Source organism: Beta vulgaris, chromosome 8 (genome assembly GCF_026745355.1).
Source record: "Beta vulgaris subsp. vulgaris cultivar EL10 chromosome 8, EL10.2, whole genome shotgun sequence".
Taxonomy (NCBI): domain Eukaryota; kingdom Viridiplantae; phylum Streptophyta; class Magnoliopsida; order Caryophyllales; family Amaranthaceae; genus Beta; species Beta vulgaris.
This window is the reverse complement of record NC_079209.1, coordinates 57,894,038-57,920,562: the sequence shown is the minus strand read 5'-3', so window position 1 is coordinate 57,920,562 and position 26,525 is coordinate 57,894,038. Positions and strand designations below refer to the sequence as shown.

General features: G+C 33.9%; 1 protein-coding gene and 2 long non-coding RNA genes across 12 annotated transcripts; all 3 read right to left on the bottom strand.

The window, feature by feature from the left end:
• Positions 1-3,290: 3,290 nt before the first annotated feature.
• Positions 3,291-5,713, bottom strand: LOC125492584 (uncharacterized). Its single transcript, XR_007269226.2, has 2 exons — positions 5,151-5,713; positions 3,291-4,153 (listed from the first exon to the last, which is right to left on the bottom strand). It is a non-coding gene; the product is annotated as an uncharacterized LOC125492584 (long non-coding RNA).
• A 1,883-nt stretch (positions 5,714-7,596) lies between these two features.
• On the bottom strand, positions 7,597-11,972 carry LOC104902154 (uncharacterized). Its single transcript, XR_007269225.1, has 2 exons — positions 11,340-11,972; positions 7,597-10,991 (listed from the first exon to the last, which is right to left on the bottom strand). It is a non-coding gene; the product is annotated as an uncharacterized LOC104902154 (long non-coding RNA).
• Positions 11,973-13,606: 1,634 nt separating this feature from the next.
• On the bottom strand, positions 13,607-24,709 carry LOC104902151 (nudix hydrolase 20, chloroplastic). 10 transcript variants are annotated; one of them, XM_057391351.1, is made up of 11 exons: positions 24,300-24,709; positions 24,155-24,219; positions 22,650-22,836; positions 22,088-22,168; positions 20,932-21,057; positions 20,377-20,456; positions 19,901-20,016; positions 19,632-19,752; positions 16,849-18,992; positions 14,388-16,524; positions 13,607-14,236 (listed from the first exon to the last, which is right to left on the bottom strand). In XM_057391351.1, exons 1-9 carry the CDS (start codon positions 24,555-24,557, stop codon positions 18,923-18,925), a joined length of 1,104 nt encoding a protein of 367 aa, XP_057247334.1. In that variant the 5' UTR covers positions 24,558-24,709; the 3' UTR covers positions 13,607-14,236; positions 14,388-16,524; positions 16,849-18,922. The 10 variants fall into 10 exon arrangements, with proteins under 10 accessions (XP_057247334.1, XP_057247330.1, XP_057247333.1 ...); XM_057391347.1 differs by having other exon boundaries at positions 13,607-16,524; positions 16,849-16,898; positions 17,239-18,992; XM_057391350.1 differs by having other exon boundaries at positions 13,607-14,591; positions 16,849-16,898; positions 17,239-18,992.
• Positions 24,710-26,525: the final 1,816 nt, after the last annotated feature.

Below are 26,525 nucleotides of genomic sequence, written 5' to 3'. Positions count from 1 at the left end.
TAACCTCTATGCCAGAATATAATTGGTTTCTACTCACACTTTATGTCAAGTCGTTGCAAATAATATGAAACGGAGGTAGTAATTTATTGTTTTTTGGATTTATTAATGTCACTTGATATGCTACTCTATACAAATCTCCAAAATCAATGGGTCATTACTCGCTTGGTTGGGGTCGAGAGTGAGCCTAATTTATAAATATTAACATTTTTAATGGGATGTTTGATTTAAAAGGTTGTATACTTGTATGAAAGTTGTATATTAAGTTACAAAAACAATTTTTCACTTATGTTGAGAATTTTGATTTTAATTTAGATTTGTAATCATAGGAACGTTTGTATCTAATATTATTATAGGAAAAGAAAACAAGGGCTTTATTTATAGGAACATCAAGCAAATTTAGACTATTCCTCAAGTTGATGAACATTAGTTCTTAACGAAAACCTATCAAATAACAATTTATGAGTTTGTTTTGTAAAAGACTGTCTACTTTTAAATTAAAATTAGGTAATGGTAAACCCAATATTAAAAAGAGAATTAGCCCAATAATAACTAGATCAATTTTTTTCGGTAATCTAGTTTAATCCATTTAATGACTAGATCTACTTTTATATCAAAATTAGACATTTTTTTAATAATTTTTGAAAAATTAAAGTGTAAATGATAGGAATACATGGGTATTTCACTTTCATCAGCGCCAAAAGAAATACTCACAATCAAGCAAGCGCAAATAAAATGGAATATTTCTCTTTGAGACACACTATTAATCCATGTAAATGATGCATTAAAAGTTTCACCAAGACACCTCCTAATGTTTCCTTTACCCTTGCTATTTTAAAAATACACACACTACTGCACATGCTTGTGCTTAGTAGTAACTAGTTAGTATATGTTCGCACATATACCATAGTTGGAATGTAAACAAAAATATACATTTTGTGATCAAGTTGGAGTTCTATACAGTACACTATGTAAGAGTTACACAACAATAAGTTTAGATAAGTTCAGATAAGTTCAGATAAGTTGCAATAAGGTCTAATAAGTGCAATAAGTTCCAATAAGTTCTAATCAGGTGCAATAAGTTCCAATCAGGTGCAATAAGTTCCAATCAGGTGCAATAAGTTCCAATCAGGTCTAATAAGGTCTAATAAGTTCCAATCAGGTCTAATAAGGTCCAATAAGGTCCAAATAGTCAATGTTTAATAAACATTTGTATTATTGTCCACTATTTTGTTATTCATAATTTCATATCACTATTAGCGGATTATGTTATTATTAGAATTATAATAAAGTACCACAATGATTATATAGTATTATACTTGTATTAGTGTCTATTATTTTATTATTTATTTGTATTATGTCTATTATTTTATTATTCATATTACTATTAGCTGATTATGTTATTATTAGAATTTTTTATTAAAGTACCACAATGTATAGTATTATACTTGTATATTGTCTATTATTTGATTATTCATATTGCTATTGAATAATATTATAATCATGGTCAAATAATTAAGGTTAACAATAATATAATAATATAATAATAATAATAATATAATAATAATAATAATAATATAATAATATTACATATAATATAATAATATATAATAATAATAATAATAATAATAATTACTAATAATAATTAAGGTTAACAATAATTATAATCATGGTCAATAATTAAGGTTAATAATAATAATAATATAATAATATAATAATAAAATAATTACATAATAATAATTAAGGTTAACAATAATAATAATGATTATTAATTTTTGATTTTCTACTAGTGTTTTATAAAATTAAAACAACACTATTAGATATATTAGTGATGAAAGTTATGTATAGGCAAATATATAAATAGTAATTTTTTTGTTAAATTAATTATCATAAGAGATAATTAATAATCATTATTTTTAAAGGACGAATTATAATAATTATTATTCCATAAAAAATTTTGAGGGGTAGTATTTACGTAGTGGTAATATTTATGTTATTCATGGTCAATGTTTTTGTCTAATAAGGTCAAATAAGTTTCAATCAGGTTCAATAAGGTCTAATAAGTTTCAATCAGGTCCAATAAGGTCTAATAAGTTTCAATCAGGGTCAATAAGTTCCAATAAGGTCCAATAAGGTCAATCAGGTTCAATCAGGTCCAATAAGTTCCAATCAGGTTCAATCAGGTCCAATAAGTTGAATCAGGTCCAATCAGGTCCAATCAGGTCCAATAAGTTCCAATAAGTTCAGTTCAGGTTCAATAAGTTCAGTTCAGATAAGTTCCAATAAGTTCAGGTCCAATAAGTTGAATAGAACGCACCCTAAGAGTAGTAATCACCAAACATAGACATCATTCTTACTAAATATGAATATATTACATATGATACCCTTAAACAAAAGGGCATCAGAGATGCAATATTCATTACTTTGTTAGTTAGAACCAGTAAGCAGCAAATCTTAATAGAAGTATACAACGAGCAAACGACCTCTATAAACCCGATACCTATGAAGAGTAAGCATCCATTTGAGGCAGTGAGAAAGATGGTGGATATGCCAACGGTAACTCAGAACGATGCAGCAACAACTCTTTCAACAATCACAGCCTCTCTAGAAACCTATGTAGCACCGGTACTTCTTCTAGGTCACGCACTCGTACCCATTCACAATACGTATCTTGTATGGGTACGCATTCCTTAAATTTCAAAGTCTTGCCGTTTTTCGTCCCTGCACCCGAATCTGAACCCACACCCATATCCACCTCTGTGCAACCTAGCCCCAATGTTCTTTGTAATGTTCTTGAGCTTGCAGATATCAAACTTGCATCTCAGATGATCTTTGAGCTTTTAAAGCAGCAGCTTTTGGCCTCTTGTAGAAAGCTACCCGAAAAAACCAATCCTCAACTCCCTGTATCTTACACAGGCAGATCTTTCTAATTCATAAGATTCATCTCAATCAAATAATGCATATATCATGAGACAACTTCTAACCTGAAAAAAAGGTACTACAAAGAGTGCAATAGATCCATAGACATTTCATGATATGCAAAATAAATAATGGAGCTATTGTACTCACATTACATACAGCAAAAGGATATAACTCTTTTAACTATTAACTACCAAGGGCTTCAATTCAAGACGAGGCTTGTGACTGAACAGATTCTCGGGTTGTATCCTCTACACGACATACATCTATCACATATTCAGAGCAAATCATGTAACTGCAGAATCACAAATCGGTCCTGTCATGAACTGAAATTTACCACATGCAGCATAAAAAGACAGATGGATACCTCAGTGTGAATTTAGGAGGCAGTATATAAGCAATAATTATTTTTGAAGCAAAAGGGTATCTAAACAATGAGAAATTTATACCTTGCAAGGCTTTAGATACTACTTATGAAACAAATATATGCAAGTTATCAGTATTTAATGGAGAAATTGCTGAAAAGGACCCTAATTTGCAATACAAAAGCAACAAAAAACAAAATCCAGGAGTAATAGATCAGTTCTCCTTCTGTCACTGCAATTGTGTGGTTCATTTTTTACCACGCCTCACTTGTTAGTTGTTAGCTTACACCTGAAGTGATGCAGCTGATATGCCTAATTCAAGCAGAAAAGAACAAACTTTCACCATCTTGATTACAATTTCAAAAACTGACAATAACCAACAACCTTCACCATTAGAGTTATACACCCAGAAGAACAAAATATGCTAATGTTGAAATTAGAGGTTATCGGAAAACATCTTTTTCATGCATTTACATTCATGTTACATTCCCAAACAAGGAACGAAATACAACCCCCCCCCCCAAAAAAAAGCCAAGTACTATATGTATAATAAGCCATCCATATCTTAAGATATGAGGGGGAAATTCATCATTGCCTCCAACAAGTTGTCCTGGAATCATTACCAAAACAATGAATATATGTTCGGGATAGCTCAGTTGGAGAGAGCACTAACATGAAGATCAGTAGGTAGCATGTTCTATTCTTTATTGTAGTATCTCAATAGAATAGGAATACCATTAGTTTATCTTAATAGTACCAAGCATGGAAGAGTGGAAAGGCTCATATCTGTTCCCACAACAGTTGGTTGGCATCAACAGGGAGACCACAGAGGCACTGCATGTAGATGCCCAAGTCCATGACAAAAGATCAACCTGCATATCATATATTAGTAGCTACAATGGCAAAACCAGCAACAATTAAGTCAAAACCATTTCGTTCAACTCACATACTCATTTGCTGTACAAACTACTTGAATTTAAAAGAAAAGAAAGCATAAAAAAGAGAGATAAGAGTCATAAGACTATGAATGTGCAACATGGAGCATGACACCTGAAGTTCAAGGAGCACGGGACATGACCACATCGAATAATTTCAATCTAACTATATTCATTTCATCAAGCAATTGATTCACACCCCAAGTTACCTACTTATTCATGCAACAAACATATCAAATATCCAACAATAACACATAAAAACCTGCAATTCACCTCATTGATCATATAAAAATTATAAGTACCTCTTCATGAAAGTTCACAAGGCAGTCAGCATACTCAAATCAAACAACTGCTGTCAACCAAATCTGATTAAGAGTTAAAGACACACTATGATGAATGCAAACATAACCTCTACAAAAACCAAAACAGACTGTAAAAGGCTGAAAAACATAAAACACACTAAAGATTACTTATTAGTGTCAGAATTCTCCTCAAGTTCTACGATTTATGGGTACTAGATGAAGTAAAATCCATGCAATAGTATCACAACATTACCACATAAGTTTACTAAGCTTGCACATCATTTTCTACACTTAATTCTTCCACCTGATTTTTCACCAAACTTCAAGCAAGTAAGTATCTGCACGTTTCAACCACAAAAGAACCAACCTTTAACATCTACATTTTCAACAAACCAAAAACTCAACAACACAACAAAAATTAAACCTCACCACAAACCTCAACTTCAATTCTCTTTTCTTCAAAACAATCTACCAGACATGATAAGCAAGAAAATCCACATACCCAGAAAAAAAACAGATGTACCCACATCAATGCTAGATAATTACATGCAAATGGAAAAAAAAAAAAAAAAAAACATCTCATTTCATAAATAATCGCAAGTAAAAAATCTCAAAAACAAAAACTTTCTTACTTTTCCATGAATGTGGTAAATTAAAGAGGCTCAGATCCGCATTTCATCAACCAATTTAGTGAGCATTTTAAGGTAGAAAAATTACCATTGGCGGCAAAGCAAAATTTAAGACCCAAGTCCCAAAAGTTGCTGCCAAGCCTAATTGCAAAAAACCCACCTCAAAAAACGCTTCAAACTAAACTAAATTTGACTACTTTGAACTATTTCTTCCATCATAGCCTCTATGAAACGGAGGAAGTATTTTTCAACTTTTAGGCCTTGTTTGGTTTACAAAACAAATCATAGGAAGTGCAAATTCCTAGTTTGTTTGAGGAGTGAAACTGAAGATGATGATGATTTATGATTACAGAAACTCGCTAAGCTTATCGCGCAGAGTAAATTAGAGGGCCGTTTTATGGTGGTCGGAGAAATCATCAGCTAAAGATGATCGGAGATCATCATGGGAGAGGGGCAAAACGGTCCTCGGGAAACTCCCAAAGCCTCTCCCAGCCTCATTCTTTAGAAAGAACCCTAACTTTGCCTCCTTTAGCTCCTTTTATGGGTGCTTAGGATCATTAGTTCATCTCGGAGATATACAGTAATCCTTCCGTTCCAAATTAGTTATACATTTTGACCGTAGGCACTATTCACGTCATAACTTTGACTATCTTTTACTCCATATACATAAGAAAAAACCATAGTCATATTGGATTTTGTTTGATTCGTCCCAATTTGTATTTTCCAAATATATAATTTTTATAATTTTTTCATATATGTAACTTAAGATATTGGTGTTTGAAGTTACATCTTGTAAACTGTGAAAAAAGCAAATGTAGCAACTAATTTGGGACGGAGGGAGTAATATATTTAGTGACGTTTTTGTAACACTATAGATTATTTATACTATCTCCGTTTAATATTATTTACAAAGATTAGATATTTTCAACTCACATTTTATTTTTTGATTTATATGAGTCACAAAGGCAATACAAAGTACAAAGAAGGGGAAGGAAATTTGAACCTGTAATCTATCGTTCACAATACCTCAATATTAACCTCTAGGCCAAGATATCATTGGTTTCTACTCACACTTTATGTCAAATCGTTGCAAATAATATGAAACGGAGGTAGTAATTTATTGTTTTTTGGATTTATTAATGTCACTTGATATGCTACTCTATACAAATCTCCAAAATCAATGGGTCATTACTCGCTTAGTTGGGGTCGAGAGTGAGCCTAATTTATACGTATTAACATTTTTAATGGGATGTTTGATTAAAAAAGGTTGTATGAATGTTGTATATTAAGTTACAAAAACAATTTTTCACTTATGTTGAGAATTTTGATTTTAATTTAGAATATTTATCATTTTATATTCACCATATATGAGTTAATATATATACTTTTTATTTATTGTCGAATACACAAAATTAAAAGTTATGGCTTAATAATTTCTCGTTGGACTAGGAATAGCATGAGGATTAATTGGATTATAATGAATGGGTAAGTTAAGAAGAGAATTATAGAAATTGATATTAAGGCTCACAAAATTAGTTTCTATAAATCGATACTAAGAGTATTTGTAATCATAGGGACGTTTGTATCCAATATTATTATAGGAAAAGAAAACAAGAGTTTTATTTATAGGAACATCAAGCGAATTTAGACTATTCCCCAAGTTGATGAACATTAGTTCTTAGTGGAAACCTATCAAATAACAAAAAATTAAGGTGTAAATGATAATGGAGTCTTTGATTGGAGTACATGGGTATTACTCTCTATTAGGTAATAGGTGTTTTACTTTCATCAGCGCCAAAAGAAATACTCACAATAGAAAACTCCCTTCGTCCCAAAATATAATTCTCATTTCCTTTTTTTCACGATAATTTATGCAAGTAGAATCTAAGAGAGATAATAAAGATTTTTTGTTTATTTAAATAAATATTGTATGGAAAAATATAATTTTAGAAGAGAGAATGGAGAATAATTGGTGAAAGAGCATTAATTGTAACATTTTGATTGAATAAACAAAGGAAAAACAAAATTCAAAAAGCAAATAAATGATGGGACACAGTTTTTCTAGACAAATTACGAAAAAATCTGGAACTAAATATGAAAATGGGAACTATATTTTGGGACACCCAAAATAGAAACGGAAAAATTCAAGAAGCAAATAAATGATGGGACACAGTTTTCCTAGACAAATTACGAAAAAATCTGGAACTAAATACGAAAATTAGAACTATATTTTGAGACACCCAAAATAAAAACGGGAACTATATTCTAGGACTGAGTATTTCTCTTTTAGAGACACTATTAATCCATGTAAAAAATGCATTAAAAGTTTCACCAAGACACCTCCTAATGTTTCCTTTACCCTTGCTATTTTAAAAATACACACACTACTGCACATGCTTGTGCTTAGTAGTAACTAGTATATGTTCGCACATATACCATAGTTGGAATGTAAAGAAAAATATACATTTTGTGATCAAGTTGGAGTTCTATACAGTATACTATGTAAGAGTTACACAACTAAGAGTAGTAATCACCAAACATAGACATCATTCTTACTAAATATGAATATATTATACATATGATACCCTTAAACAAAAGGGCATCAGAGATGCAATATTCATTACTTTGTTAGCTAAAACAAGTAAGCAGCAAATCTTAACAGAAATACAAGTATACAACGAGCAAACGACCTCAAGCTGCCAAGCCATAATTATAAACCCGATACGGATACCTATGAAGAGTAAGCATCCATTTGAGGCAGTGAGAAAGATGGTGGATATGCCAAGGGTAACTCAGAACGATGCAGCAACAACTCTTTCAACAATCACAGCCTCTCTAGAAACCTATGTAATACGGTACTTCTTCTAGGTCACGTACTCGTACCCGTTCCCGATATGTATCATATCTTGTATGGGTACGAGTACCCATTCCTTAAATTTCAAGATCTCGCCGTTTTTCGTCCCTGTACCCGAATCTGAACCCATACCCATATCCGCCTCTGTGCAACCTAGCCCCAATTTTCTTTGTAATGTTCTAGAGCTTTCAGATATCAAACTTGCATCTCAGATGATCTTTGAGCTTTTACAGCAGCAGCTTTTGGCCTCTTGTAGAAAGCTACCCGAAAAAAACCAATCCTCAACTCCCTGTATCTTACACAGGCAGATCTTTCTAATTCATAAGATTCATCTCAATCTAATAATGCATATGTCATGAGACAACTTCTAACCCGAAAAAAAGGTACTACAATTCTACAAAGAGTGCAATAGATCCATAGACATTTCATGATATGCAAAATAAATAATGGAGCTATTATACTCACATTACATACAGCAAAAGGATATAACTCTTTTAACTATTAACTACCAAGGGCTTCAATTCAAGACGAGGCTTGTGACTGAACAGATTTTCGGGTTTTATCCTCTACACGACATACATCTATCACATATTCAGACCAAATCATATAACTGCAGAATCACAAATCGGACGGATACCTCAGTGTGAATTTAGGAGGCAGCATATAAGCAATAATTATTTTTGAAGCAAAAGGGTATCTAAACAATGAGAAATTTATACCTTGCAAGGCTTTAGATACTTCTTATGAAACAAATATATGCAAGTTAACAATATTTAATGGAGAAATTGCTGAAAAGGACCCTGATTTGCAATAAAAAAAGTAACAAAAAAAAAATCCAAAAGTAGAGTAATAGATCACTTCTCCTTCTGCCGGTGCAATTATGTGATCCATTTTTTTTACCACACCTCACTTGTTAGTTGTTAGCTTACACCCGAAGTGATGCAGCTGATATGCCTAATGCAAGCAGAAAAGAAAAAACTTTCACCGTTTTGATTACAATTTCAAAAACTGACAATAACCAACAACCTTCACCATTAAAGTTATACACCCAGAAGAACAAAATATGCTAATGTTGAAATTAAAGGTTATTGGAAAACATCTTTTAAAAAAAGCCAAGTACTATATGTATAGTTAAGAAGAGGCTCAGATCTGCATTTCATCAATCAATTTGGTGGAGCATTCAAGGTGGGAAAAGTCTACCATGGCGGCAAAGCAATCTAATTCAGAAATTCCCACCCCAGATACCATACACCATGTAACATAAATAGGGCCCATCAATAAGCAAACAAGTTCAACATATTTCAAGTTAACCATATGGGGTGCATTCTCTTCAACATAAGGCTCCGTTCTTTTGGATTGGGCGTGACACTGAACTGAGATGAACATAAGAGACTAAGGGCCTGTTCTCTTCAGCATAAAACAAACTGAACTGAATTGAACTGAAATGAATAGTGATATGTGAGAATAAAAGTATCGTCCAGAGCTGAACCTTTCTAAACTTATTAGGGCAGAACTTATTTACATGGAGTATAGGGAATAAGGTGAAATGAACATAGCCTAAATCAATTGCTGCCAAGCCAAATGGTCAACACCCACCTATTCTCGATGCTCCAAAAACCAAAATGAATCTGACTACATAAAACAATATAGCTCATCACAGCCTCATTATTCTTTTTCAGCCCATCTTCATCTTAAATGTGTTCATATCTTGGCAAATATATATTGAGATAAATCTAACAAGATTCACACAACCATGTTTTTACCGAAGTATATATCATCATCACAAATAGTCAATGCAGGGTATGCGACTAGTGCAAAACTCAAACTCCTGCAACTACAAATAAACGAAGTATACATTATTAGGGACCCATGTGCTTCTGAGTAGCCCCCGTTAAAACTTTAATCGTTCTTATCAAAATTGCATCATTATCAACCTCATATATCCATTATCACAAATGTTTCGGTGCATGGCATATAATAATTTGTCTTCTTTTCGTTGAGTGGGTGAATAAGTGCTGACAATACAGCCACAGAAAACAGACATAAGCAAATATTTAAAGAGAGATGAGTTATACGATTCAATAACTCAGGCTAATTCATCATCATTGCAAGTATAAAGTTTTCAAATTTTTTGGGAACCTTAAAACAAATTCTAGAAACCAGAAAAAAGTGAATTTACAGATTTCAACTTAGCACTACTGGCATAAATACGAGTAGTTTTAATTTCACAATAGAACAAATATCAATAACTTTTAAAATCTCAAATCCAAAACAGCAAACTAGCTGTGATAGTAAAAATGCCCTTAAAACCATCTACATCATACCATGAACATCATGAATATAAAATCTTGAGTCATCATGAGAATATCACATTAAACACAACAAACTCAAATAATCCCTTCAGAATTCTAGATTATATCCTTGTGACTGAAAACACGGATTCTAGGACCGAGCAGATACTCTCCCTACATAGCACCAACAACATCTCCAAGCCTCAATCTTAAAAACTAAACGAAGTCCTCGTTAAGCATTTCAAAGACATGCATAATATATTGTATAATCATGTAGGTAACATGCCTGAACAAAATCAAGGAATGAGCAACCAAGAACAGGCAAAAAAAGAGTCAAAAATGCCTCAAAGTGAAAATAAAGAAGGCAGAAATATAAGTAGCCTATGACACTGGATTCTTTTTTCTCATTATCCTACACTTAAACAGAAAGATCATAATCCGGTAAACTCAGTTGTAACATGCATAATATCCAACAAGTTAACTCCATCACAATTCACAACGCACAAGGGTACAAATAAGGTATCAACAAATTAAAAAATTCTTGTCCAAGCAAAAGTCATACTTAAGAAAATGATAAAATTAAACCTTGCAAACCTTTACACTATGAAAGTGTGAAACAACAACATGCAAGTTACCAATAGTCCAATACTGCATTGAGCTTGAAAAAAATACCTTCATGAACATAGCTCAACAATGATCCTGAAATAAATTGCAAATACATCATATATTAAAAAAAATGTCACAATAATTTCTATTCAGTGACATGACTTCACAACTAACTAATGCAGCTAATATAACCATCTTAAACCATAAAAGACCCAACCTTTACCAAAATCATCCAACATTCTACAAAACCCAAAATTAAAAACCCACTAAAAATTGAAAATTTCACCATTTCATAACATACTGAGCAAGAAACTACACACAAAACCAAAAAAGAACATATTTTATTCACACTAAAACTTACAAAAACTACATGCAACTAAATCTTCCATGCATTTCATTAAAAAAAAACTTCACCCAAATAAATCGTTTCACAATTCTTACCCTCTAAACATCTTCAGCATCCATTTCAATCCCTGAAACTGGGAATTTTTTTTTCTTTTTTGAGGCTCAGATCTGTAATCCATCAATCAATTTGGTGGAACATTTTCAAGGTGGGAAGAGTCTAACCATGGCGGCAAAGCAATAACTAAAAAAAAGGGTCCATCAATCCATCACCAAAAAAAAATTTCAGGTGAACCAAACAAAGCTCTAACCAACCAGTCATCCAAATAAATTGCTGCCAAGCCAAATGGTATAACACCCACCTCGAAAAATGCGCCAAAAACCAAATTAATTTGATAAATTTTGAAGAATTCATCTCATCACTGCCTCAATTTTGTTATTTGTTTTAGGGTTTAGAGTGTGGTAGCGCAGAGAATGCACCCTTAATTATACAGATATAGGCATGCAGATCCTGAGAAGAAAAAAAAAGAAAAAGAAAAAGGAGAGAAAATTGAGCTCTGCAACATTCTCAGAGGACCGTTTTAATGGTGATCGGAGAAATCATCGGAAGGGAGAGGGGCAAAACGGTCCTTTGAAAACTCCCAAAGGCCTCTCCCTGCCTCATTCTTAAACTAATGAGATTTTACTCTTTTAAAACCTACTTTCCTCTCTTTTATACTAGCTGAGTAGTGGTGTTAGTTGCAATTATGCAATCCATAAATGATCCACACGTTGTGTATGGTGAAGAAGGTGTACACATGTATTATGTATATGACTAACAAGTCAAATACACATGAATAATAAGTCAAGTATACATATGTACATAGTTAAAAAATCAAATGAGTATATGTATAATTCTGTTAGTATATATTCATTGGTATTGGTCTTTCTATTCATAACGTAGTATTTGATGTTCATCGTGCATACCTTTCTTATCATACGGATGTGTGCACCTACTAATTAGATGTAGTATACCATGGGAAAAGTCTTTGACGCCCTTTTGTATTTTCAACTTTTATCATACACTCAGCTGGACATTGAAAAAGAAAATAAGAACATAAAAAGAGTTTCAAATAAGCAAACATAGCAGGGTAATATTCAAATGGAGTACCGCGATACAATATCCCACTAATCTAATTAAGGAAATATATCTCCAACTAAACAACACCTTACTTAGCATACGGAGTTTGTGTTCAACTTTTGATGTCTACTCTCGCACCTAAATTTACTTGACTCAGTGGGTAATTCACTTACCCAGTATTAATAAAATATAAAGTAAAGTGGAATTTAACTCAACTTTAACAATTATTTTTTAATGGTTTATGAAAAGTAGGTTATCCACTCGATGGTGAGGTAGTAATTTCCTTTGATTTTGAGTACCTAACGTTTTCTTTTGCAACATGACTCATCTCACTAGCAATGTAGCTTTTATATGATCCTTATTTGATCGGATGTAATAAGTTAAATAATTTATAATGTCATATAACATGATAAAAGGTTTTGTTAGTAACAATAATGCACAGGAAAGCCTAAAGAATTTAAACGGCCAAAATCTCCCTGCAATGTTTGTAGGGTATGTTCGACAACAACTTTTAAACCAGCTTTTCAAACACTAATTAAATGTTTGACATGGTAAAAGTAGAAGTAGTGGTTAGAATTTCAAGTAGCGTTGAAATAGTTTCTAATAAATGTTACAATTTACAACGTTCAAAAGCACAAAGTACCAATAAATTTCAAAAAATTACAAAAAATCCCACCTTCGTCTACCTCGAGTTCAATGAACATGGAGGAATATTTAGATTTTCCTTGCAAAAGTTGTTCTAAAGCGACATCTTTAAATTGATATTCTAAATTCTTTCCCCTTTAGATTTTTTTTTTTTTTGTAGAAACATCAAATGTTAGACCACTGATCAAGCCGCCATTGGTTTTTAATTCCCTTGAATGCATAATTTGCAAGGTTGATCATTGAAACGGGCAATAGTTATTGAATGATTCCAATTTATTTGATAACTAAATACTTTTGATAGAATAAAACGAGTAAAATTACTTAACAGTCAATTCGATACGAGACAATTTTGTACCATAATTTCAAAATTTGGCAATGTAATAACTGAATATGAGATAAATATAGTCCATGATTAGAATGAATATTCGCAATTTATTCACTTATTCGTGATTATGAACTTCACCAATCACCTATTGTAGTCACAAAAGATTTTGTCCAGCCTTCTTTTTCTTCTAAGATTGTGGGAACAAACATTTCCCTTGATTAAAGTAGAACGAGTAATCAAGTCATTCACTTATTTGTGATAAACAAAATGAAGAAATAATCACAACTACACCAAAAAAATTTTATTGATGCCCACATTCGATATTCAAATCGATTTTTCGACTCATTTTCAGCCTTAGCTTCTTTGTGTTCTGCATTTTCCATCTTTGAAAAGGAGGAAATATACAAAATAATATTGAATAAAAATATGTAATTACAAAGCAGTAATTTGATCTCCATCAGTTACATATATAATCACTTGAACCAAGCCAGTGCTTCTTGTCTTCCTGTGGAATCATCCATGAATCCTCACAAGCATGAGAAAGGGTGTCAGTTACTTTGCATGCAAAAACCCCACAAAATATGGAACTAAAATGGCGAAATATGAGTTCAAGGGAAGGGAGAGAGAAAGAGGAAGGCTCAGACCCAAATTTCATCAGCAGTTGGTGGCCATCAAGAGGACCATTGGCGGCAAAACAAGCAGATGGCCGAGAAAACCCAAGACCATCAGCTGCTACCCAGCCAGTGGAAAGCACCCATAGATGTCTCAACCAAATGTTCGATTACTTTTAACGGGTTAAATTCATCACAGCCTCACTTACCAATATCGAGGTAATTTGAGAGAAAGGGGTTCCAACAAGCTTAGTTGCCTGGTAGCCATGAGTCATGACCTGGTTTTGAATTCTGTCTGCATGCATTATGGCATTTTCAGGCTCCAAAGGACCAACACACCAAGATAATCATATTGCACGAAGAACAGTAAAAAATGACCAAGTTTCATTTTGCATTAGGCTATATTCAGTTCACCTCTTTTCCCAGGATGACTATGTTTAGTTTACCTGAACCAAAAATGAGGCTCAGATTCGCCTTTGATCAGACATAGGAGACAGCGGTCGCTACCATGGCGGCACATAGCAAGTAAAGCTGATTAGCTTACTGTTGCCAAGCCAATGGCAAAGACATCTCATCTTAGTTTCTCCAGTGCCTGAGACTACTTGAAGTAGACAAAATGTATCATCACAGCCTTGGGACCAACAGAAGGGCTGCAGATATTTGACCATTATATTCTTTAGTTACATATTAGTTAACATAAGAAATTGGTATTTTCAATAATCCAACATCATCCCACAATTATTACTATATTAGGCTATGCTTAGGCCCATTCTCTGGAAATTGGAATGAATTTGGCTGAATTGAACTTATTAGGACTTGATATTATGGAGTTGAACTGAACTTAGAACTGAACAGAAACTTTAGCCCAATAGAAGAACAGAGCCTCAGTTCACCTTTTGATCGTCAGGCTGCACTTACCTGAAGAGAGGCTCAGATTCGCCTTTGATCAGACTTAAGGAGACAAAGGTCATTAGGTCAATACCATGGCGGCATAGCAAGTAAAGCTAATTAGCTTACTGCTGCCAAGCCAATGGCAAAAACCAATAGTCTTAGTTTCTCCAGTGCCTGAGACTACTCAAAAGTAAACAAAATGTATCATCACAGCCTCAGTAGTCAGTACCCACAGAAGGGTAATGCACATATTAGTAACATAAGAAGTTGGTCTTTCCAATAATCCAACAAGATCCCACAATGACTATGTATTAGGCCCTGTTATTTTCGAATGAATTTGGCTGAACTGAACTTATTAGGACTTCATTATTATGGAGCTCAACTGAACTTGTTAGAATTGAACTGAAGTGCAAATTTAGGCCCTGCTCTTTTGAGTTGAACTAAGGTGAGGTGAGCTTAAGTAAGTTGGAACTAAATTGAAGAGAGCTGAAGTGAAATTAGGCTCGAAGATCAAGACCTTAGTCCAATAGAGTCTCAGATTCGCCTTTGATCAGACATAAGGAAACAAAGGTTACTACCATGGCGGCAAAGCAAGTAAAGCAAACCTGCTTATTGGCTTATTGCTGCCAAGCCAATGGCAAAAACCTTGGTATCTCCAACGAATGGGACTACTAATTACAGTAGATAAGATGTATCATCACAGCCTCTTTTATTATGAAGCTCAACTGAACTTGTTAGTACTGAACTGAACAGCAAATTTAGGCCCCGCTCTTTTGAGCTGAGCTTAAGTACGTTGGAACTGAATTGATGGGAGCTGAAGTGAAATTAGGCTTGAAGATCAAGATCTTAGTCCAATAGAGGCTCAGATTCGCCTTTGATCAGACACAAGGAAACAAAGGTCAATACCATGGCGGCAAAGCAAGTAAAGCAAACCTGCTTACTGCTGCCAAGCCAATGGCAAATAACCTCGGTATCTCTAAGGACTGGAACTACTGATTACAGTAGATAAAATGTATCATCACAGCCTCTTTTATTATGGAGCTCAACTGAACTTGTTAGTACTGAACTGAACTGCCAATTTAGGCCCCGCTCTTTTGAGCTGAGCTTAAGTACGTTGGAACTGAATTGATGGGAGCTGAAGTGAAATTAGGCTTGAAGATTAAGACCTTAGTCCAATAGAGGCTCAGATTCGCCTTTGATCAGACACAAGGAAACAAAGGTCAATACCATGGCGGCAAAGCAAGTAAAGCAAACCTGCTTACTGCTGCCAAGCCAATGGCAAAAAACCTCGGTATCTCTAAGGACTGGAACTACTGATTACAGTAGATAAAATGTATCATCACAGCCTCTTTTATTATGGAGCTCAACTGAACTTGTTAGGGCCGGTTCTCTTCGGCATAAAACAGCTGAACTGAACTGAATTGAACTGAAATGAATAGTGATATGTGGGAGTATAAATATTGTCAAGAGCTGAACTGAAAATAAAATAAGCTGTAGAGAATAGGCCCTCAGTACTGAACTGAACTGCAAATTTAGGCCCCGCTGTTTTGAGCTGAGCTTAAGTACGTTGGAACTGAATTGAAGGGAGCTGAAGTGAAATTAGGCTCGAAGATCAAGATCTTAGTCCAATAAAGGCCCAGATTCGCCTTTCATCAGACATAAGGAAACAAAGGTCACTACCATGGCAGCAAACTGTGAATTTCCAACATTATAATTCTAATTTAGTGCTCACACAATTAGAAACTTTGGACCACATTAATGCAACTATATAATATACTTCCTTTTTTTTAATTACACCATTTGTTTTTTAACACTATTCATCAACCAACTTTGTTAAGCAATCTCGCATCATTGTATAAGAAAAACATAGTCATGTTGGGTCTTGTTACATTCGTCACAATTAGAGATAATTAACATAGAAGCATCTCGACAAATGTAAAAAAACAAATGGTGCAACTAAAAAACATAGGAAGTAATAATATATACACATCATAAACATAAGAAAACCAAGCATACCACAAAACTTGCATCAACTTGGTCAATCTTACATCTATCTTCAGCATAACCTGTAAAACAACAACAAAAATACATCATTTAAAATACAAAATGAATAGTTTTTTCACCATTTGATAAACAATGCAAGAAAACACCAAAAAACATTAAAAAAAAACAAAAATTTCCGGATCTTGTAAAAGAAGAGGCTCAGATCTGTATTTTCATAGAATATTTAGGGTGGTGCAAAAATCAAGGTAAGCAAAGTCTACCATGGCGGCAAAGCAAACAAAAATGGGCAAGTGAACCAAACACCCCCTTAAATCATCAACCCAAAATTTTAACAACAACAAGAAGCAGCAAAAAAACCCATTAAAGTTGCTGCCAAGCCAAATGGAAAAACCAAACACCCACCTCGAAAAAAGCGCCAAAAACCCTAAAAAATTCGATGATTTTTGAAAGATTGAGCTCATCATAGCCTCTTATAAAGAAAAGGAGGGAGTATTAGGTATTATTATCTATATTAATATATTAAAAGGCCTTCGGAAACAAGAAACGATGCCACGTGACGCTCTTCGTTAAGAGAACATAAAAGGCGCCAGAAAAGACAGGAAAGATTACAGATTATGTATGTTTGTTTGTTTGAGGAATGAGGACCGTTTGGTTGGTTGGAGAAATCATTGGCTAAAGATGACCGACGGTGGATTAGTAGTGGTCATCATGGGAGAGTGGCAAACAGCCCTCATTAACTCCCACTGCCTCTCCCAGCCTCATTCTACAATGTTTCATTTGTCAAGTGCTGAGTTTTTATAAACCCTAGTTTTTACTTTTTACTTTTTAGACTTGGTAAGTTGGCAACTCATTGTATAATGAGGGTATTTTGGTAGTTTTATTAGGGAAGGTTTCAAACTTTCAACTTAAAGTTAATTTTTTTACTTTCGTAACAACTGATAAAGAAGAATCAAGTTGGTATCAATATAGAAAAGTCTTTAATCTAGTACTAACTTATTGTTGGACGCCAAAGAGAGCTCATCGGTTATAGGGTAGTTAGATACTTACTACTTAGGTTTCTTGGGGATGGGCCGATGGCAATAATGAGGGTTAGAGATGTATTTATAAGTCTTTTTTTAGCAAAATCACTTAGAAAAATGTAATTTTGCGACAATCCTGGTTTATATAGTATACTTTTTTCTGTTTTTATTAACTTGCTAAAAAGAAAAAAAGGCACAAGTTTTAAAAAAGTTAGAGAGAAAACATGGTCCACATACTATATAGTTTTATATTAGATGAAAATAGAAATATACTATTAAGTATGCAAAAGTAGTTTGTAGCAAGTATTTTAGAACAGATGATCTGCAACATTTTATTAGTATAGACTATTTTGAAGTGAAAATCGCAAGAATCACCTCATATGTTATTAAAAAACTACATTATGGCATTACTTTGGGAAAAAATATTCACCAATAAGTTAACAAGAGGTAGCAATAATAATTGTAAAATATCTAGATAAGTTACTACTTTGTCTCAAGGTGAAATTGCAACAAAAGTCATGCAAGCCCTAATGCTTATTAATTAGTTAACGAACAATTTTGAAATAAAAATCATTCCTCCACAACAACATGTTTAAAATGTCGGAGATTGAATACCAAGAATGTTTTGGTCTAGTGATTAAGATTGAAGTGTTGTGAATGATAGGTTACATGTTCAAATCCCCCATCCCCTTATTGAGTAGTCGATGGATGAGGAAATGTGCAACGTGAGGGAAAATGATGGACGACAACAGAGAACGTAATGACAAAAGTTCTTTATAAGAGCGCAAATGAGAAACTCTCACTAGTATTTAGGACGATAGTTCGAAGATACAGAGCAACACTACCTAATAAAAATAAAGATCACACTTTGCCTTTGGCACCTTGAGTAAAATAGGGGGTTACAACGATATTTAGGTCCCATCCATGTACTACAAAGTAGATCGTCTTCCGAGTTCAATTATGATTGCGTCGCATAAGATATACAACGATTGCATAAGATGTTTTATGCGTATGTACCCCCATGATTTCTTCGGATTTCCTCAATCCAATAACTCGTGCTAGAATCACTAGGAGCAGTCTCCACTCCTTAAACTCTCGAGGAGCTTCAAGTACCCACCATATTCAGGACAGATATATCTGCAATTGCCATATAACAGAAGAAGAGACATAGTCATCTAATTTTCTCTTCAGACAGCCAAAAAACACAAAACCCAGGATTTTCTTTTTATAATCTAAAACATATACTCAGAGATCTTTGATCTAAGTCATTGATTTATTCTTTGGAAAAATTAGATGTGCAAAATCAAGGTCAAGATTAAAATATTGGGATAGATAATTATCTTTTTAGGAAGACTACTGCAAACTTTTTTGAATAAAGTTAAATGCTTTTCTTTCCATCTTTAGATTTTTCCGTTTGGATTATGTTTGCAAGTTCACACTATATAATCATACTATAGAAAGTGGTCTAAAATGTGTTGAGATCCTCTAGAGTTTCAAAATAACTCTACACGGTAGAGTTCGTTAAATATCAGTCGTTGATTAAGAAATCAAAGGCTTGTATTTTCTTTCCCAAAAATCCTCCCTATTTTTCCCCGAATATCCTGCCCATATCTTTTCCTTTCCCACTAATCACGAGCCCTTGATTTTATAATATATGGTCAGGATTCAACTCTACTTTGTAGAGTTTTCATAAAACTCTAGAGGATCCGGACCCGTCTAAAATGCCTAGATAGCTGAGTCTAACAATCTAGCATATCATATAGATAGAATATATACCCGTGTCGGAAAAGGAAGTCAATGATAACAAGGGTACAATTTGACTTGAAGAATTGGGTTCTCTTGATCACATTCGCTACATGTGGAACCGGGATTAACCTGAAGCTCTCCACTTCACCATCTGTCACGATACAAGATTATGCGACTAGGCAGAAATAAATTTATTGACATGAAAAGAACAGACCGTTTAACCTTCAAAGAACCTATTACAATCAAGAAGACAACAATTCAGAAGTAAGAACAGATAAATTTTCACTGCATAGGCTTACCATTGTTACTGGGAACAAAATCTTCAGGAAGCTTCAGATCATAACAGAAAAGAACATCCCGCTTAAGTCTATCTCCATTAATATCCATGTAAGAGACAGCACCAACTGGTTCAACTCTGGGGAAACCAGTATAAGATGCCATGAATACATTAAAAGGCAAAAAAATACTTACTCCGCTCAAAAATAAGTGCAACACCAACCATTTTCAGAACTTTCAAAATAAATGCAACATTAATTACTGTATTCTCTATCTCTCTCCATCACATAGGTTCCGTCTTTTTATCTGTCACTCTCCCTCCTCTCATAGGTTATGTGCCTCCCCTAGGTGTTGGACTTTCAAACGGAGGAACCAAGGAAGTACAAATTGAAGGTGTATGGTGCAAAGAAATATTTAATGATTGTATGTGTTTAGTCTAGCACTCCTTTTAAGTTATATACTGTATAAGAAATGTGGAACCAAAAGAGGGGAAGGTTACTTCTTGGAGATGGATGTGGGAATCCCTGCTTCCTCCTCACATTCCTTCATCATGTTCTCACCACAAGGAATTCCATAGGGCTGCCATTATCATTGAAGATATATGAGATTTAAGGTTTACAAAGATTCAGTAAGAGTAAAACATGATGATGGTATAGAAAATCAAGACAAAAATAGAAGACACATTCAAGGCACAGAAAGTATAGTGGACCAAGTGAAAGTAGCTTTCCAAAATATACTCGCAAATGCATTAATGTTAGATGATTGGGTTAAAGGACAAAAAAAGATGCAGAATAAATAAGCAAAAGAAAACATGAAGAAGATGGTCAAAAGAGGTATTATGAGAGCAAAATCAACCAGAATGTGTCTGCTAAGGAAGGGTGGTGAGAGGAGACTCAGGCTTATACTTGATTAAACTTCAAGAAAGAAAGCCTTCTAGTTAAAAAACAGTTTCAAAAGGCACTAGAACGTCAACATGTATTCACTAATGCTAAATCGGAACCATGTTAGTGTTGCTTAAGACCGGAAAACCAGCAAAGTGAAAGTAGCTACTAACCAATCCTCCAGCAACAAGATGGTCAAGCATCCCTGGAAAGGTGGATTTCGCTTGACTTCGCTTTCCAAGCCAAAGAAACTTCTGGCCTTCTCTTTCAACATAGCCATTCATTTGAACTCCATATGCCTATTTGGTAAAGGAAACACAATACTACATTAGTTTTCTGCACTCCTGAAGGAATTTTTTTAAAGAAGTTTGGTGATGCAAATCAATTACAATTACTATATGGACTATGGAGCAATATAGCTAGGTTTATTGCATATGCTAGTACCGAACTCAATTAGCAAAACGAGGTACATCATACTAGTTTGAGTTCTTGAATGAGTTTTGTAATTTAGGCCTAATCTGCAGTAACTCTAATGAAGATAGACAATTCGCCACATGGAAGCTGCAACATAGGGACAATCAGACATATTGCCACTCTTTTTTAATTTTTCCCAAGAACTGGAGAAAAAATGCATGATCTAGACACCATGATATGGTAGGAGTCTTGACTCTTGAGCACTGAGCCAAATGCTAATGTGCCTTGGATGATCCACATCTCAAGGTCAGGCGTCGATGGGAACATTGAACTATTCATGCCGATGAGAGCCCTCACATCCCAGGCGCAAAGACACACTCATCAGGGGTGTGCTCTACCACTGAGCAGTTAGCCCATCGTGCGTCCCCCAGGAGTTGGGAGGGCGTACTATACCAATAGCAAGGGAGAACCCACCCCTCTCTTTCCTTTTACGTCCCCATGTCCCACCGTGGGGTGACATGGAGGCAAAAAAGGGGATCCTATCAACTTGTTCCAACCTATATCCATTCCATAAGGTAGCAACATTGGCAATACGACAATTACTCTGCAAACAACTTTTCCAATTCTCTAGACGTCTGCAAAAATGAGATCAGATGCCTCTTACAATAGAGATTGTAGATCTGGGGAAGTAGCACAGTATCTAGTAAAGTTCAGCCAAGTCTGGTGTTGTAGTCATCACAGTGCAGTCGCTGACAATACGGCGACAGACATACATATGGTCTAGCAAGCCAAAAATACTGACCACAAAGTAACATGACTAGAAGGACAATATTTGATAAACACATACGTGATAATTGAGCAATTAGATCATATCATGAACAAAGGTAACTAAACAGTATTCTAAAGCATCTTTACCTTTATTCCAAAATAAGGAGCTGCAGCACGTTCAAGTGAGAAAAATGCCTTTGTCCCAAAGCATGACATAACAGGGTAGAGCTGGTTCAAGTCAATGTCATGCACAGTCAGCACTCAGTGGTTAGAAAGATACTCACTTTCATGTTGACACATTAGCATATACCACTTCCTAAGCTTCTAAATAAGTGTCGTCGTAGAATTATTCCCTTAGTTAATCAATATTACAGGAGAAAGATAGATAGTGAGAGATGAGAGTTACAAAGATGATAGACATTTATAGCAACAATAGCCGATTTAGTAAATATTTGTATCAGAATCGTAGATGGCACTCTTCTTTTTCATTTTGGACAGGAACTTGTTGAATGACACTTAATCTGAAACAACTAAAAGATTCTCAAAATGATACCTAATAAGCAATAGACATGGAGGGAATATCAAAGAGAGGCAAACGATACTTTGTGTCAGTTACTCCAAGTCAAGTGAAACTGGCCACAAGATATTCATGCAGGGAGATGGAGTACATGCTGTAGAACAATATTAGATGCTCGGCAATTAGAAGTACCTCATTCCTAATACCTGGAATCAGTTCTTCCCCCAGACAGTTGATTACATCCGCAACTGCCGAAGTCCTATCTTCAGGAGATCTAAGTGCCGGGTGCAGTGTTATATGCCAATCGAAACGACCATTGTGCAAAACATTTTGTGGGAACAAGAAAACATCTTGGAACCTCCTCAAATGGGCCGAAAATCTTCAAAATTATCAAAAAATGCAATTACTAGTTGCCATCTTATCTTCCAAAGAGGAAGCATAAATAGCTCAATCCTTCCGAGTAATTTGATATTATTGAAAATTGATGTTTACTAGTGTGAATTTTACAGAAATTTAGCATTCACTTTACATCTTTACATGTTGCCAGTATCCTTTTTAAGAAAGAATACTATCTATCAACCATGCATACTGTCTGATATGATGATCAAGTTTCATCAAAAGGCTTTTCAGATGGCACGGTAACTAAGATCACAAGAAGTTCAAGAAAAATTTACAACTGATACAACTAGATTTTCATTAAGACACACTTGGAGGATTATTATCTGTCTATATCTAGCAATTGCATAGGGCTCAGTATCATATTATAGCATGTGATATAATATTCATCAATAATTTCCACACATCAGAAAATAACACAGATGATATTCATCAAAAATTTCTATATATAAGGAACAAAAAAAGTTAAAAGACAGATGCTGCCTATATCAACACATTCCCATACAAAACCGCATTTCATTTATAAACAACGCAAAGTTTATATAATCTTATCAAGTTCTCGAATATAACTTAAAATGTATAAAGTAGTGTTCTGTTCAACATATTTTCCCTTACTTCAGAACAAATAAGTTTAGATTATTTCACATAAATTTCAATAAATTATGAAAACAAATTCCAATAAGTTCGGATAAGCAAAAATCAGTTGAATTCCTAATGTTGCATTCTATTCAACTTATTTTTGACTTGTTTCAGAACAAATTAGATTACTTCAAATAAATCTCAATAAATTATAAAAATAAGTTCCAGTAAGTTCGGATTAGCAAAAATCAGTTGAATAGAACACAACCTATTCACATTCCCTTTTTCCCCCCAAGTTTCAACAACTGTAAATTGAAATTACACCCTAACAATCATCACAAAAGAAGAAATTTCAAAGGAGCTTACTCATTATGAATATAACCAACAATTTGTTCTTCAACAACTTATTTTAACTTGTTTCAGAACAAATAGGTTCAGATTATTTTAAAATTCGGATAAGCGAAAATCAATTGAATTTCTAAAGTTGCATTCTGTTCAACTTATTTTAAATTGTTTCATAACAAATAGGTGTAGATTACTTCATATAAATCTCAATAAATTATGTAAATAAGTTCCAATAAGTTCCGATTACCGAAAATCAGTTAAACAGAACACAACCTAATCAGTAATCACATTCACTTTTTCACCCTGAGTTTCAACAACTGAAATTGAAATTACAACTTAACAATCATCACAAAATAAAAAATCTTAAAGAAGCTTACTCATTATGAATATAACCAACAACTTGTTCTTCAACAACAAATGGAACAAATTCACACATTTTTTCCTGCAATTTTACCAGAAATCATTAGTTCATATTCATCATTATACCAAAAAAAAGACACAAAGAAAAATAAATTTGCCGACCATATTTCGATTACAATCGTTAACTTTGTCGAAGAAACCTGCGAGGTCGGAAGGGTCAGATTGTGATTGACCAATTTGTATAACATCATCCCAAGTGAAATTATTCGTTGATAATGTGGTTGAATTTAGTGTAGTGAAGTGAGAAGTTGAATATGGCATAAAATGATTGAGTTTAAGTGGAGGAAATGAAGGAAAATTGGGGATGAATGTAAATGAGTGATTTAGGTTATTGATGAGAGAGAATGTTTTGCAGGCCATTGAAATTCAAATTGGATAATGTACGGTGGAAGTATGTTGTTGTACAAGAAGATGAGAACTTGAGAAGTATGTTGTTCTTATATTTTGAATGGTGAAAAAAATGAAAATTTGATTTAAATTGATTGGTGTTTTAGGAGTTTGATGCACAATTGTACATTGTAGTTTTTGAGTATTGGATCTAATTTGTAGATGAGTGAGTGGTATTGTTGATCAATTAAGGTGTTGGGGTGAATGAAGTTTATCTTTTGTTAAGGGCGTGTTCGACAACAACTTTATAAGTAGCCGTTTGATATTTGAAAAAAATGAAGTCTTGTGAATTGAAAAAATAGTGTTTGGGGAATAGTATATTGCTCTAGTGTAACTTTTAGTGGTTAAGATAACGATCTTGAAAATGGAAAGAATTTAGTTTTTGAAAATTTAGAGCGTTTGAAATAACTTTTAATTTTGTTTTTTATGGATGTTAATGAGATGATTCATGACAATTTTGTTACCTTTACATCTCTGTAAATAAACCAACATTAAACATATTAGCAATATGACTAATATCATCGACTTATAAAGAACCTAACCATCTAGGTATCAACTTCTTGTTAGTTATCAACTAATCACACTCTAAATGTCTCTCTTCACTAGCCCTTTTAGAACCAAAATTTGACAACTATTTTCATATTCACAAGAATTGTTGTTTGCCTTCACACTATTCATACCAATCTAACCCTCCATGCAATTGTAGTGAACCACACACAAAAGCATCATCAAGGAAATCATAAACAACCTTCTCGATATTAAACCCAAAAATGCTCAACAAACACTCATCAACGTTCATTTTAGCTTAGCCAGCATGAGGCTCAAGCATCAGTTGCACCACACTATTAGTTTGAATGACACATTGTAGCACCTCTAACGGCCTATTCACACATTATTCACTATGTGTTGGGGATAAATGATATACTAATTATCATAATGATCATAATAATCATACATGCAAAAAAGACTGTGATTTGATATTTTTAAACATTAACATTTAGGGTATATGGTGGTATATCTCTAACTACATGAGGGTAATATGGACAGGAAACGAGGCCATACAAGATTGATAGTATATCGCTTAAAGATGTAATTTTCCTTCCCTTGTGCTTCATAAGCTCATCAAATGATCATGCATTTTATCCTCCAACCCACCAAAAATATCAACCGCTCAATTGTAGAAAGACGGGTACTGCTTCTCCATCAACCACACCAAATCACTAGCTTCCTACACGCTGACAACCAAGCAACAACCTGAACCGACGAGTCTGCATATAAATCCATATACAACTTCAAACTTGGTCTTCACAAACGAACATGTTCTATATCACAATTTATAAGGCAAACATGGGTGTACATAGAGCTACATGCACCTGAATGCAATTTGTGCTCGATTTAAAAGCCACGTTGCTCATTTACATGTCAGCTTTGCTCATCTTACAGTTGTCCTCCTCATTTCAATATATTTTTTTTGCTTATTTCAAACATTTCAAATATAATTTTACTCACTGGACCCGACATACGGCATGTATGATATAAATGGTTAGGTGCTGTTTGTATATCCATAAACAAGTTTTTTTTATTAGTTTAATTGATTTACCTCATGTGATATGAACCTTGTACTAACTACTTTTGTTTGACTTCATCTCAATCCATGTCAACTTTGTTTTTCTTTTTGGTTTGATGGTGATCATATCATTAAGTGAGGGTCTTGCTAAATGCCACCCTAAAATTTCCAGTTAACACCCTGTATTTTTATATATGTATACATGGGTTGTATTTCCCTCCCTACATCTCTTTCATCCACAAGAACTCCGGCAATTTTTCCGGCTAACTTTCCGACGACAATATCTCCTGCACAATAAATCCCGCCAAATTTCCAGCCACATTATTGCATTTATTAATATTGATTAAATTATATAATTCTTTTAATACACAAAA

Bases quoted from the DNA above. Each gene is read 5' to 3' on its own strand.
- LOC104902151 (XM_057391346.1), bottom strand. From the start codon at position 24,557: ATGGCCTGCAAAACATTCTCTCTCATCAATAACCTAAATCACTCATTT. The intron at 24,220-24,299 runs GTCGGCAAATTT...GTAAAATTGCAG, and splicing joins ACGATTGTAATCGAAATATG to GAAAAAATGTGTGAATTTGT. The intron at 21,058-22,087 runs GTAAAGATGCTT...TTTACCAAATAG, and splicing joins CTCCTTATTTTGGAATAAAG to GCATATGGAGTTCAAATGAA.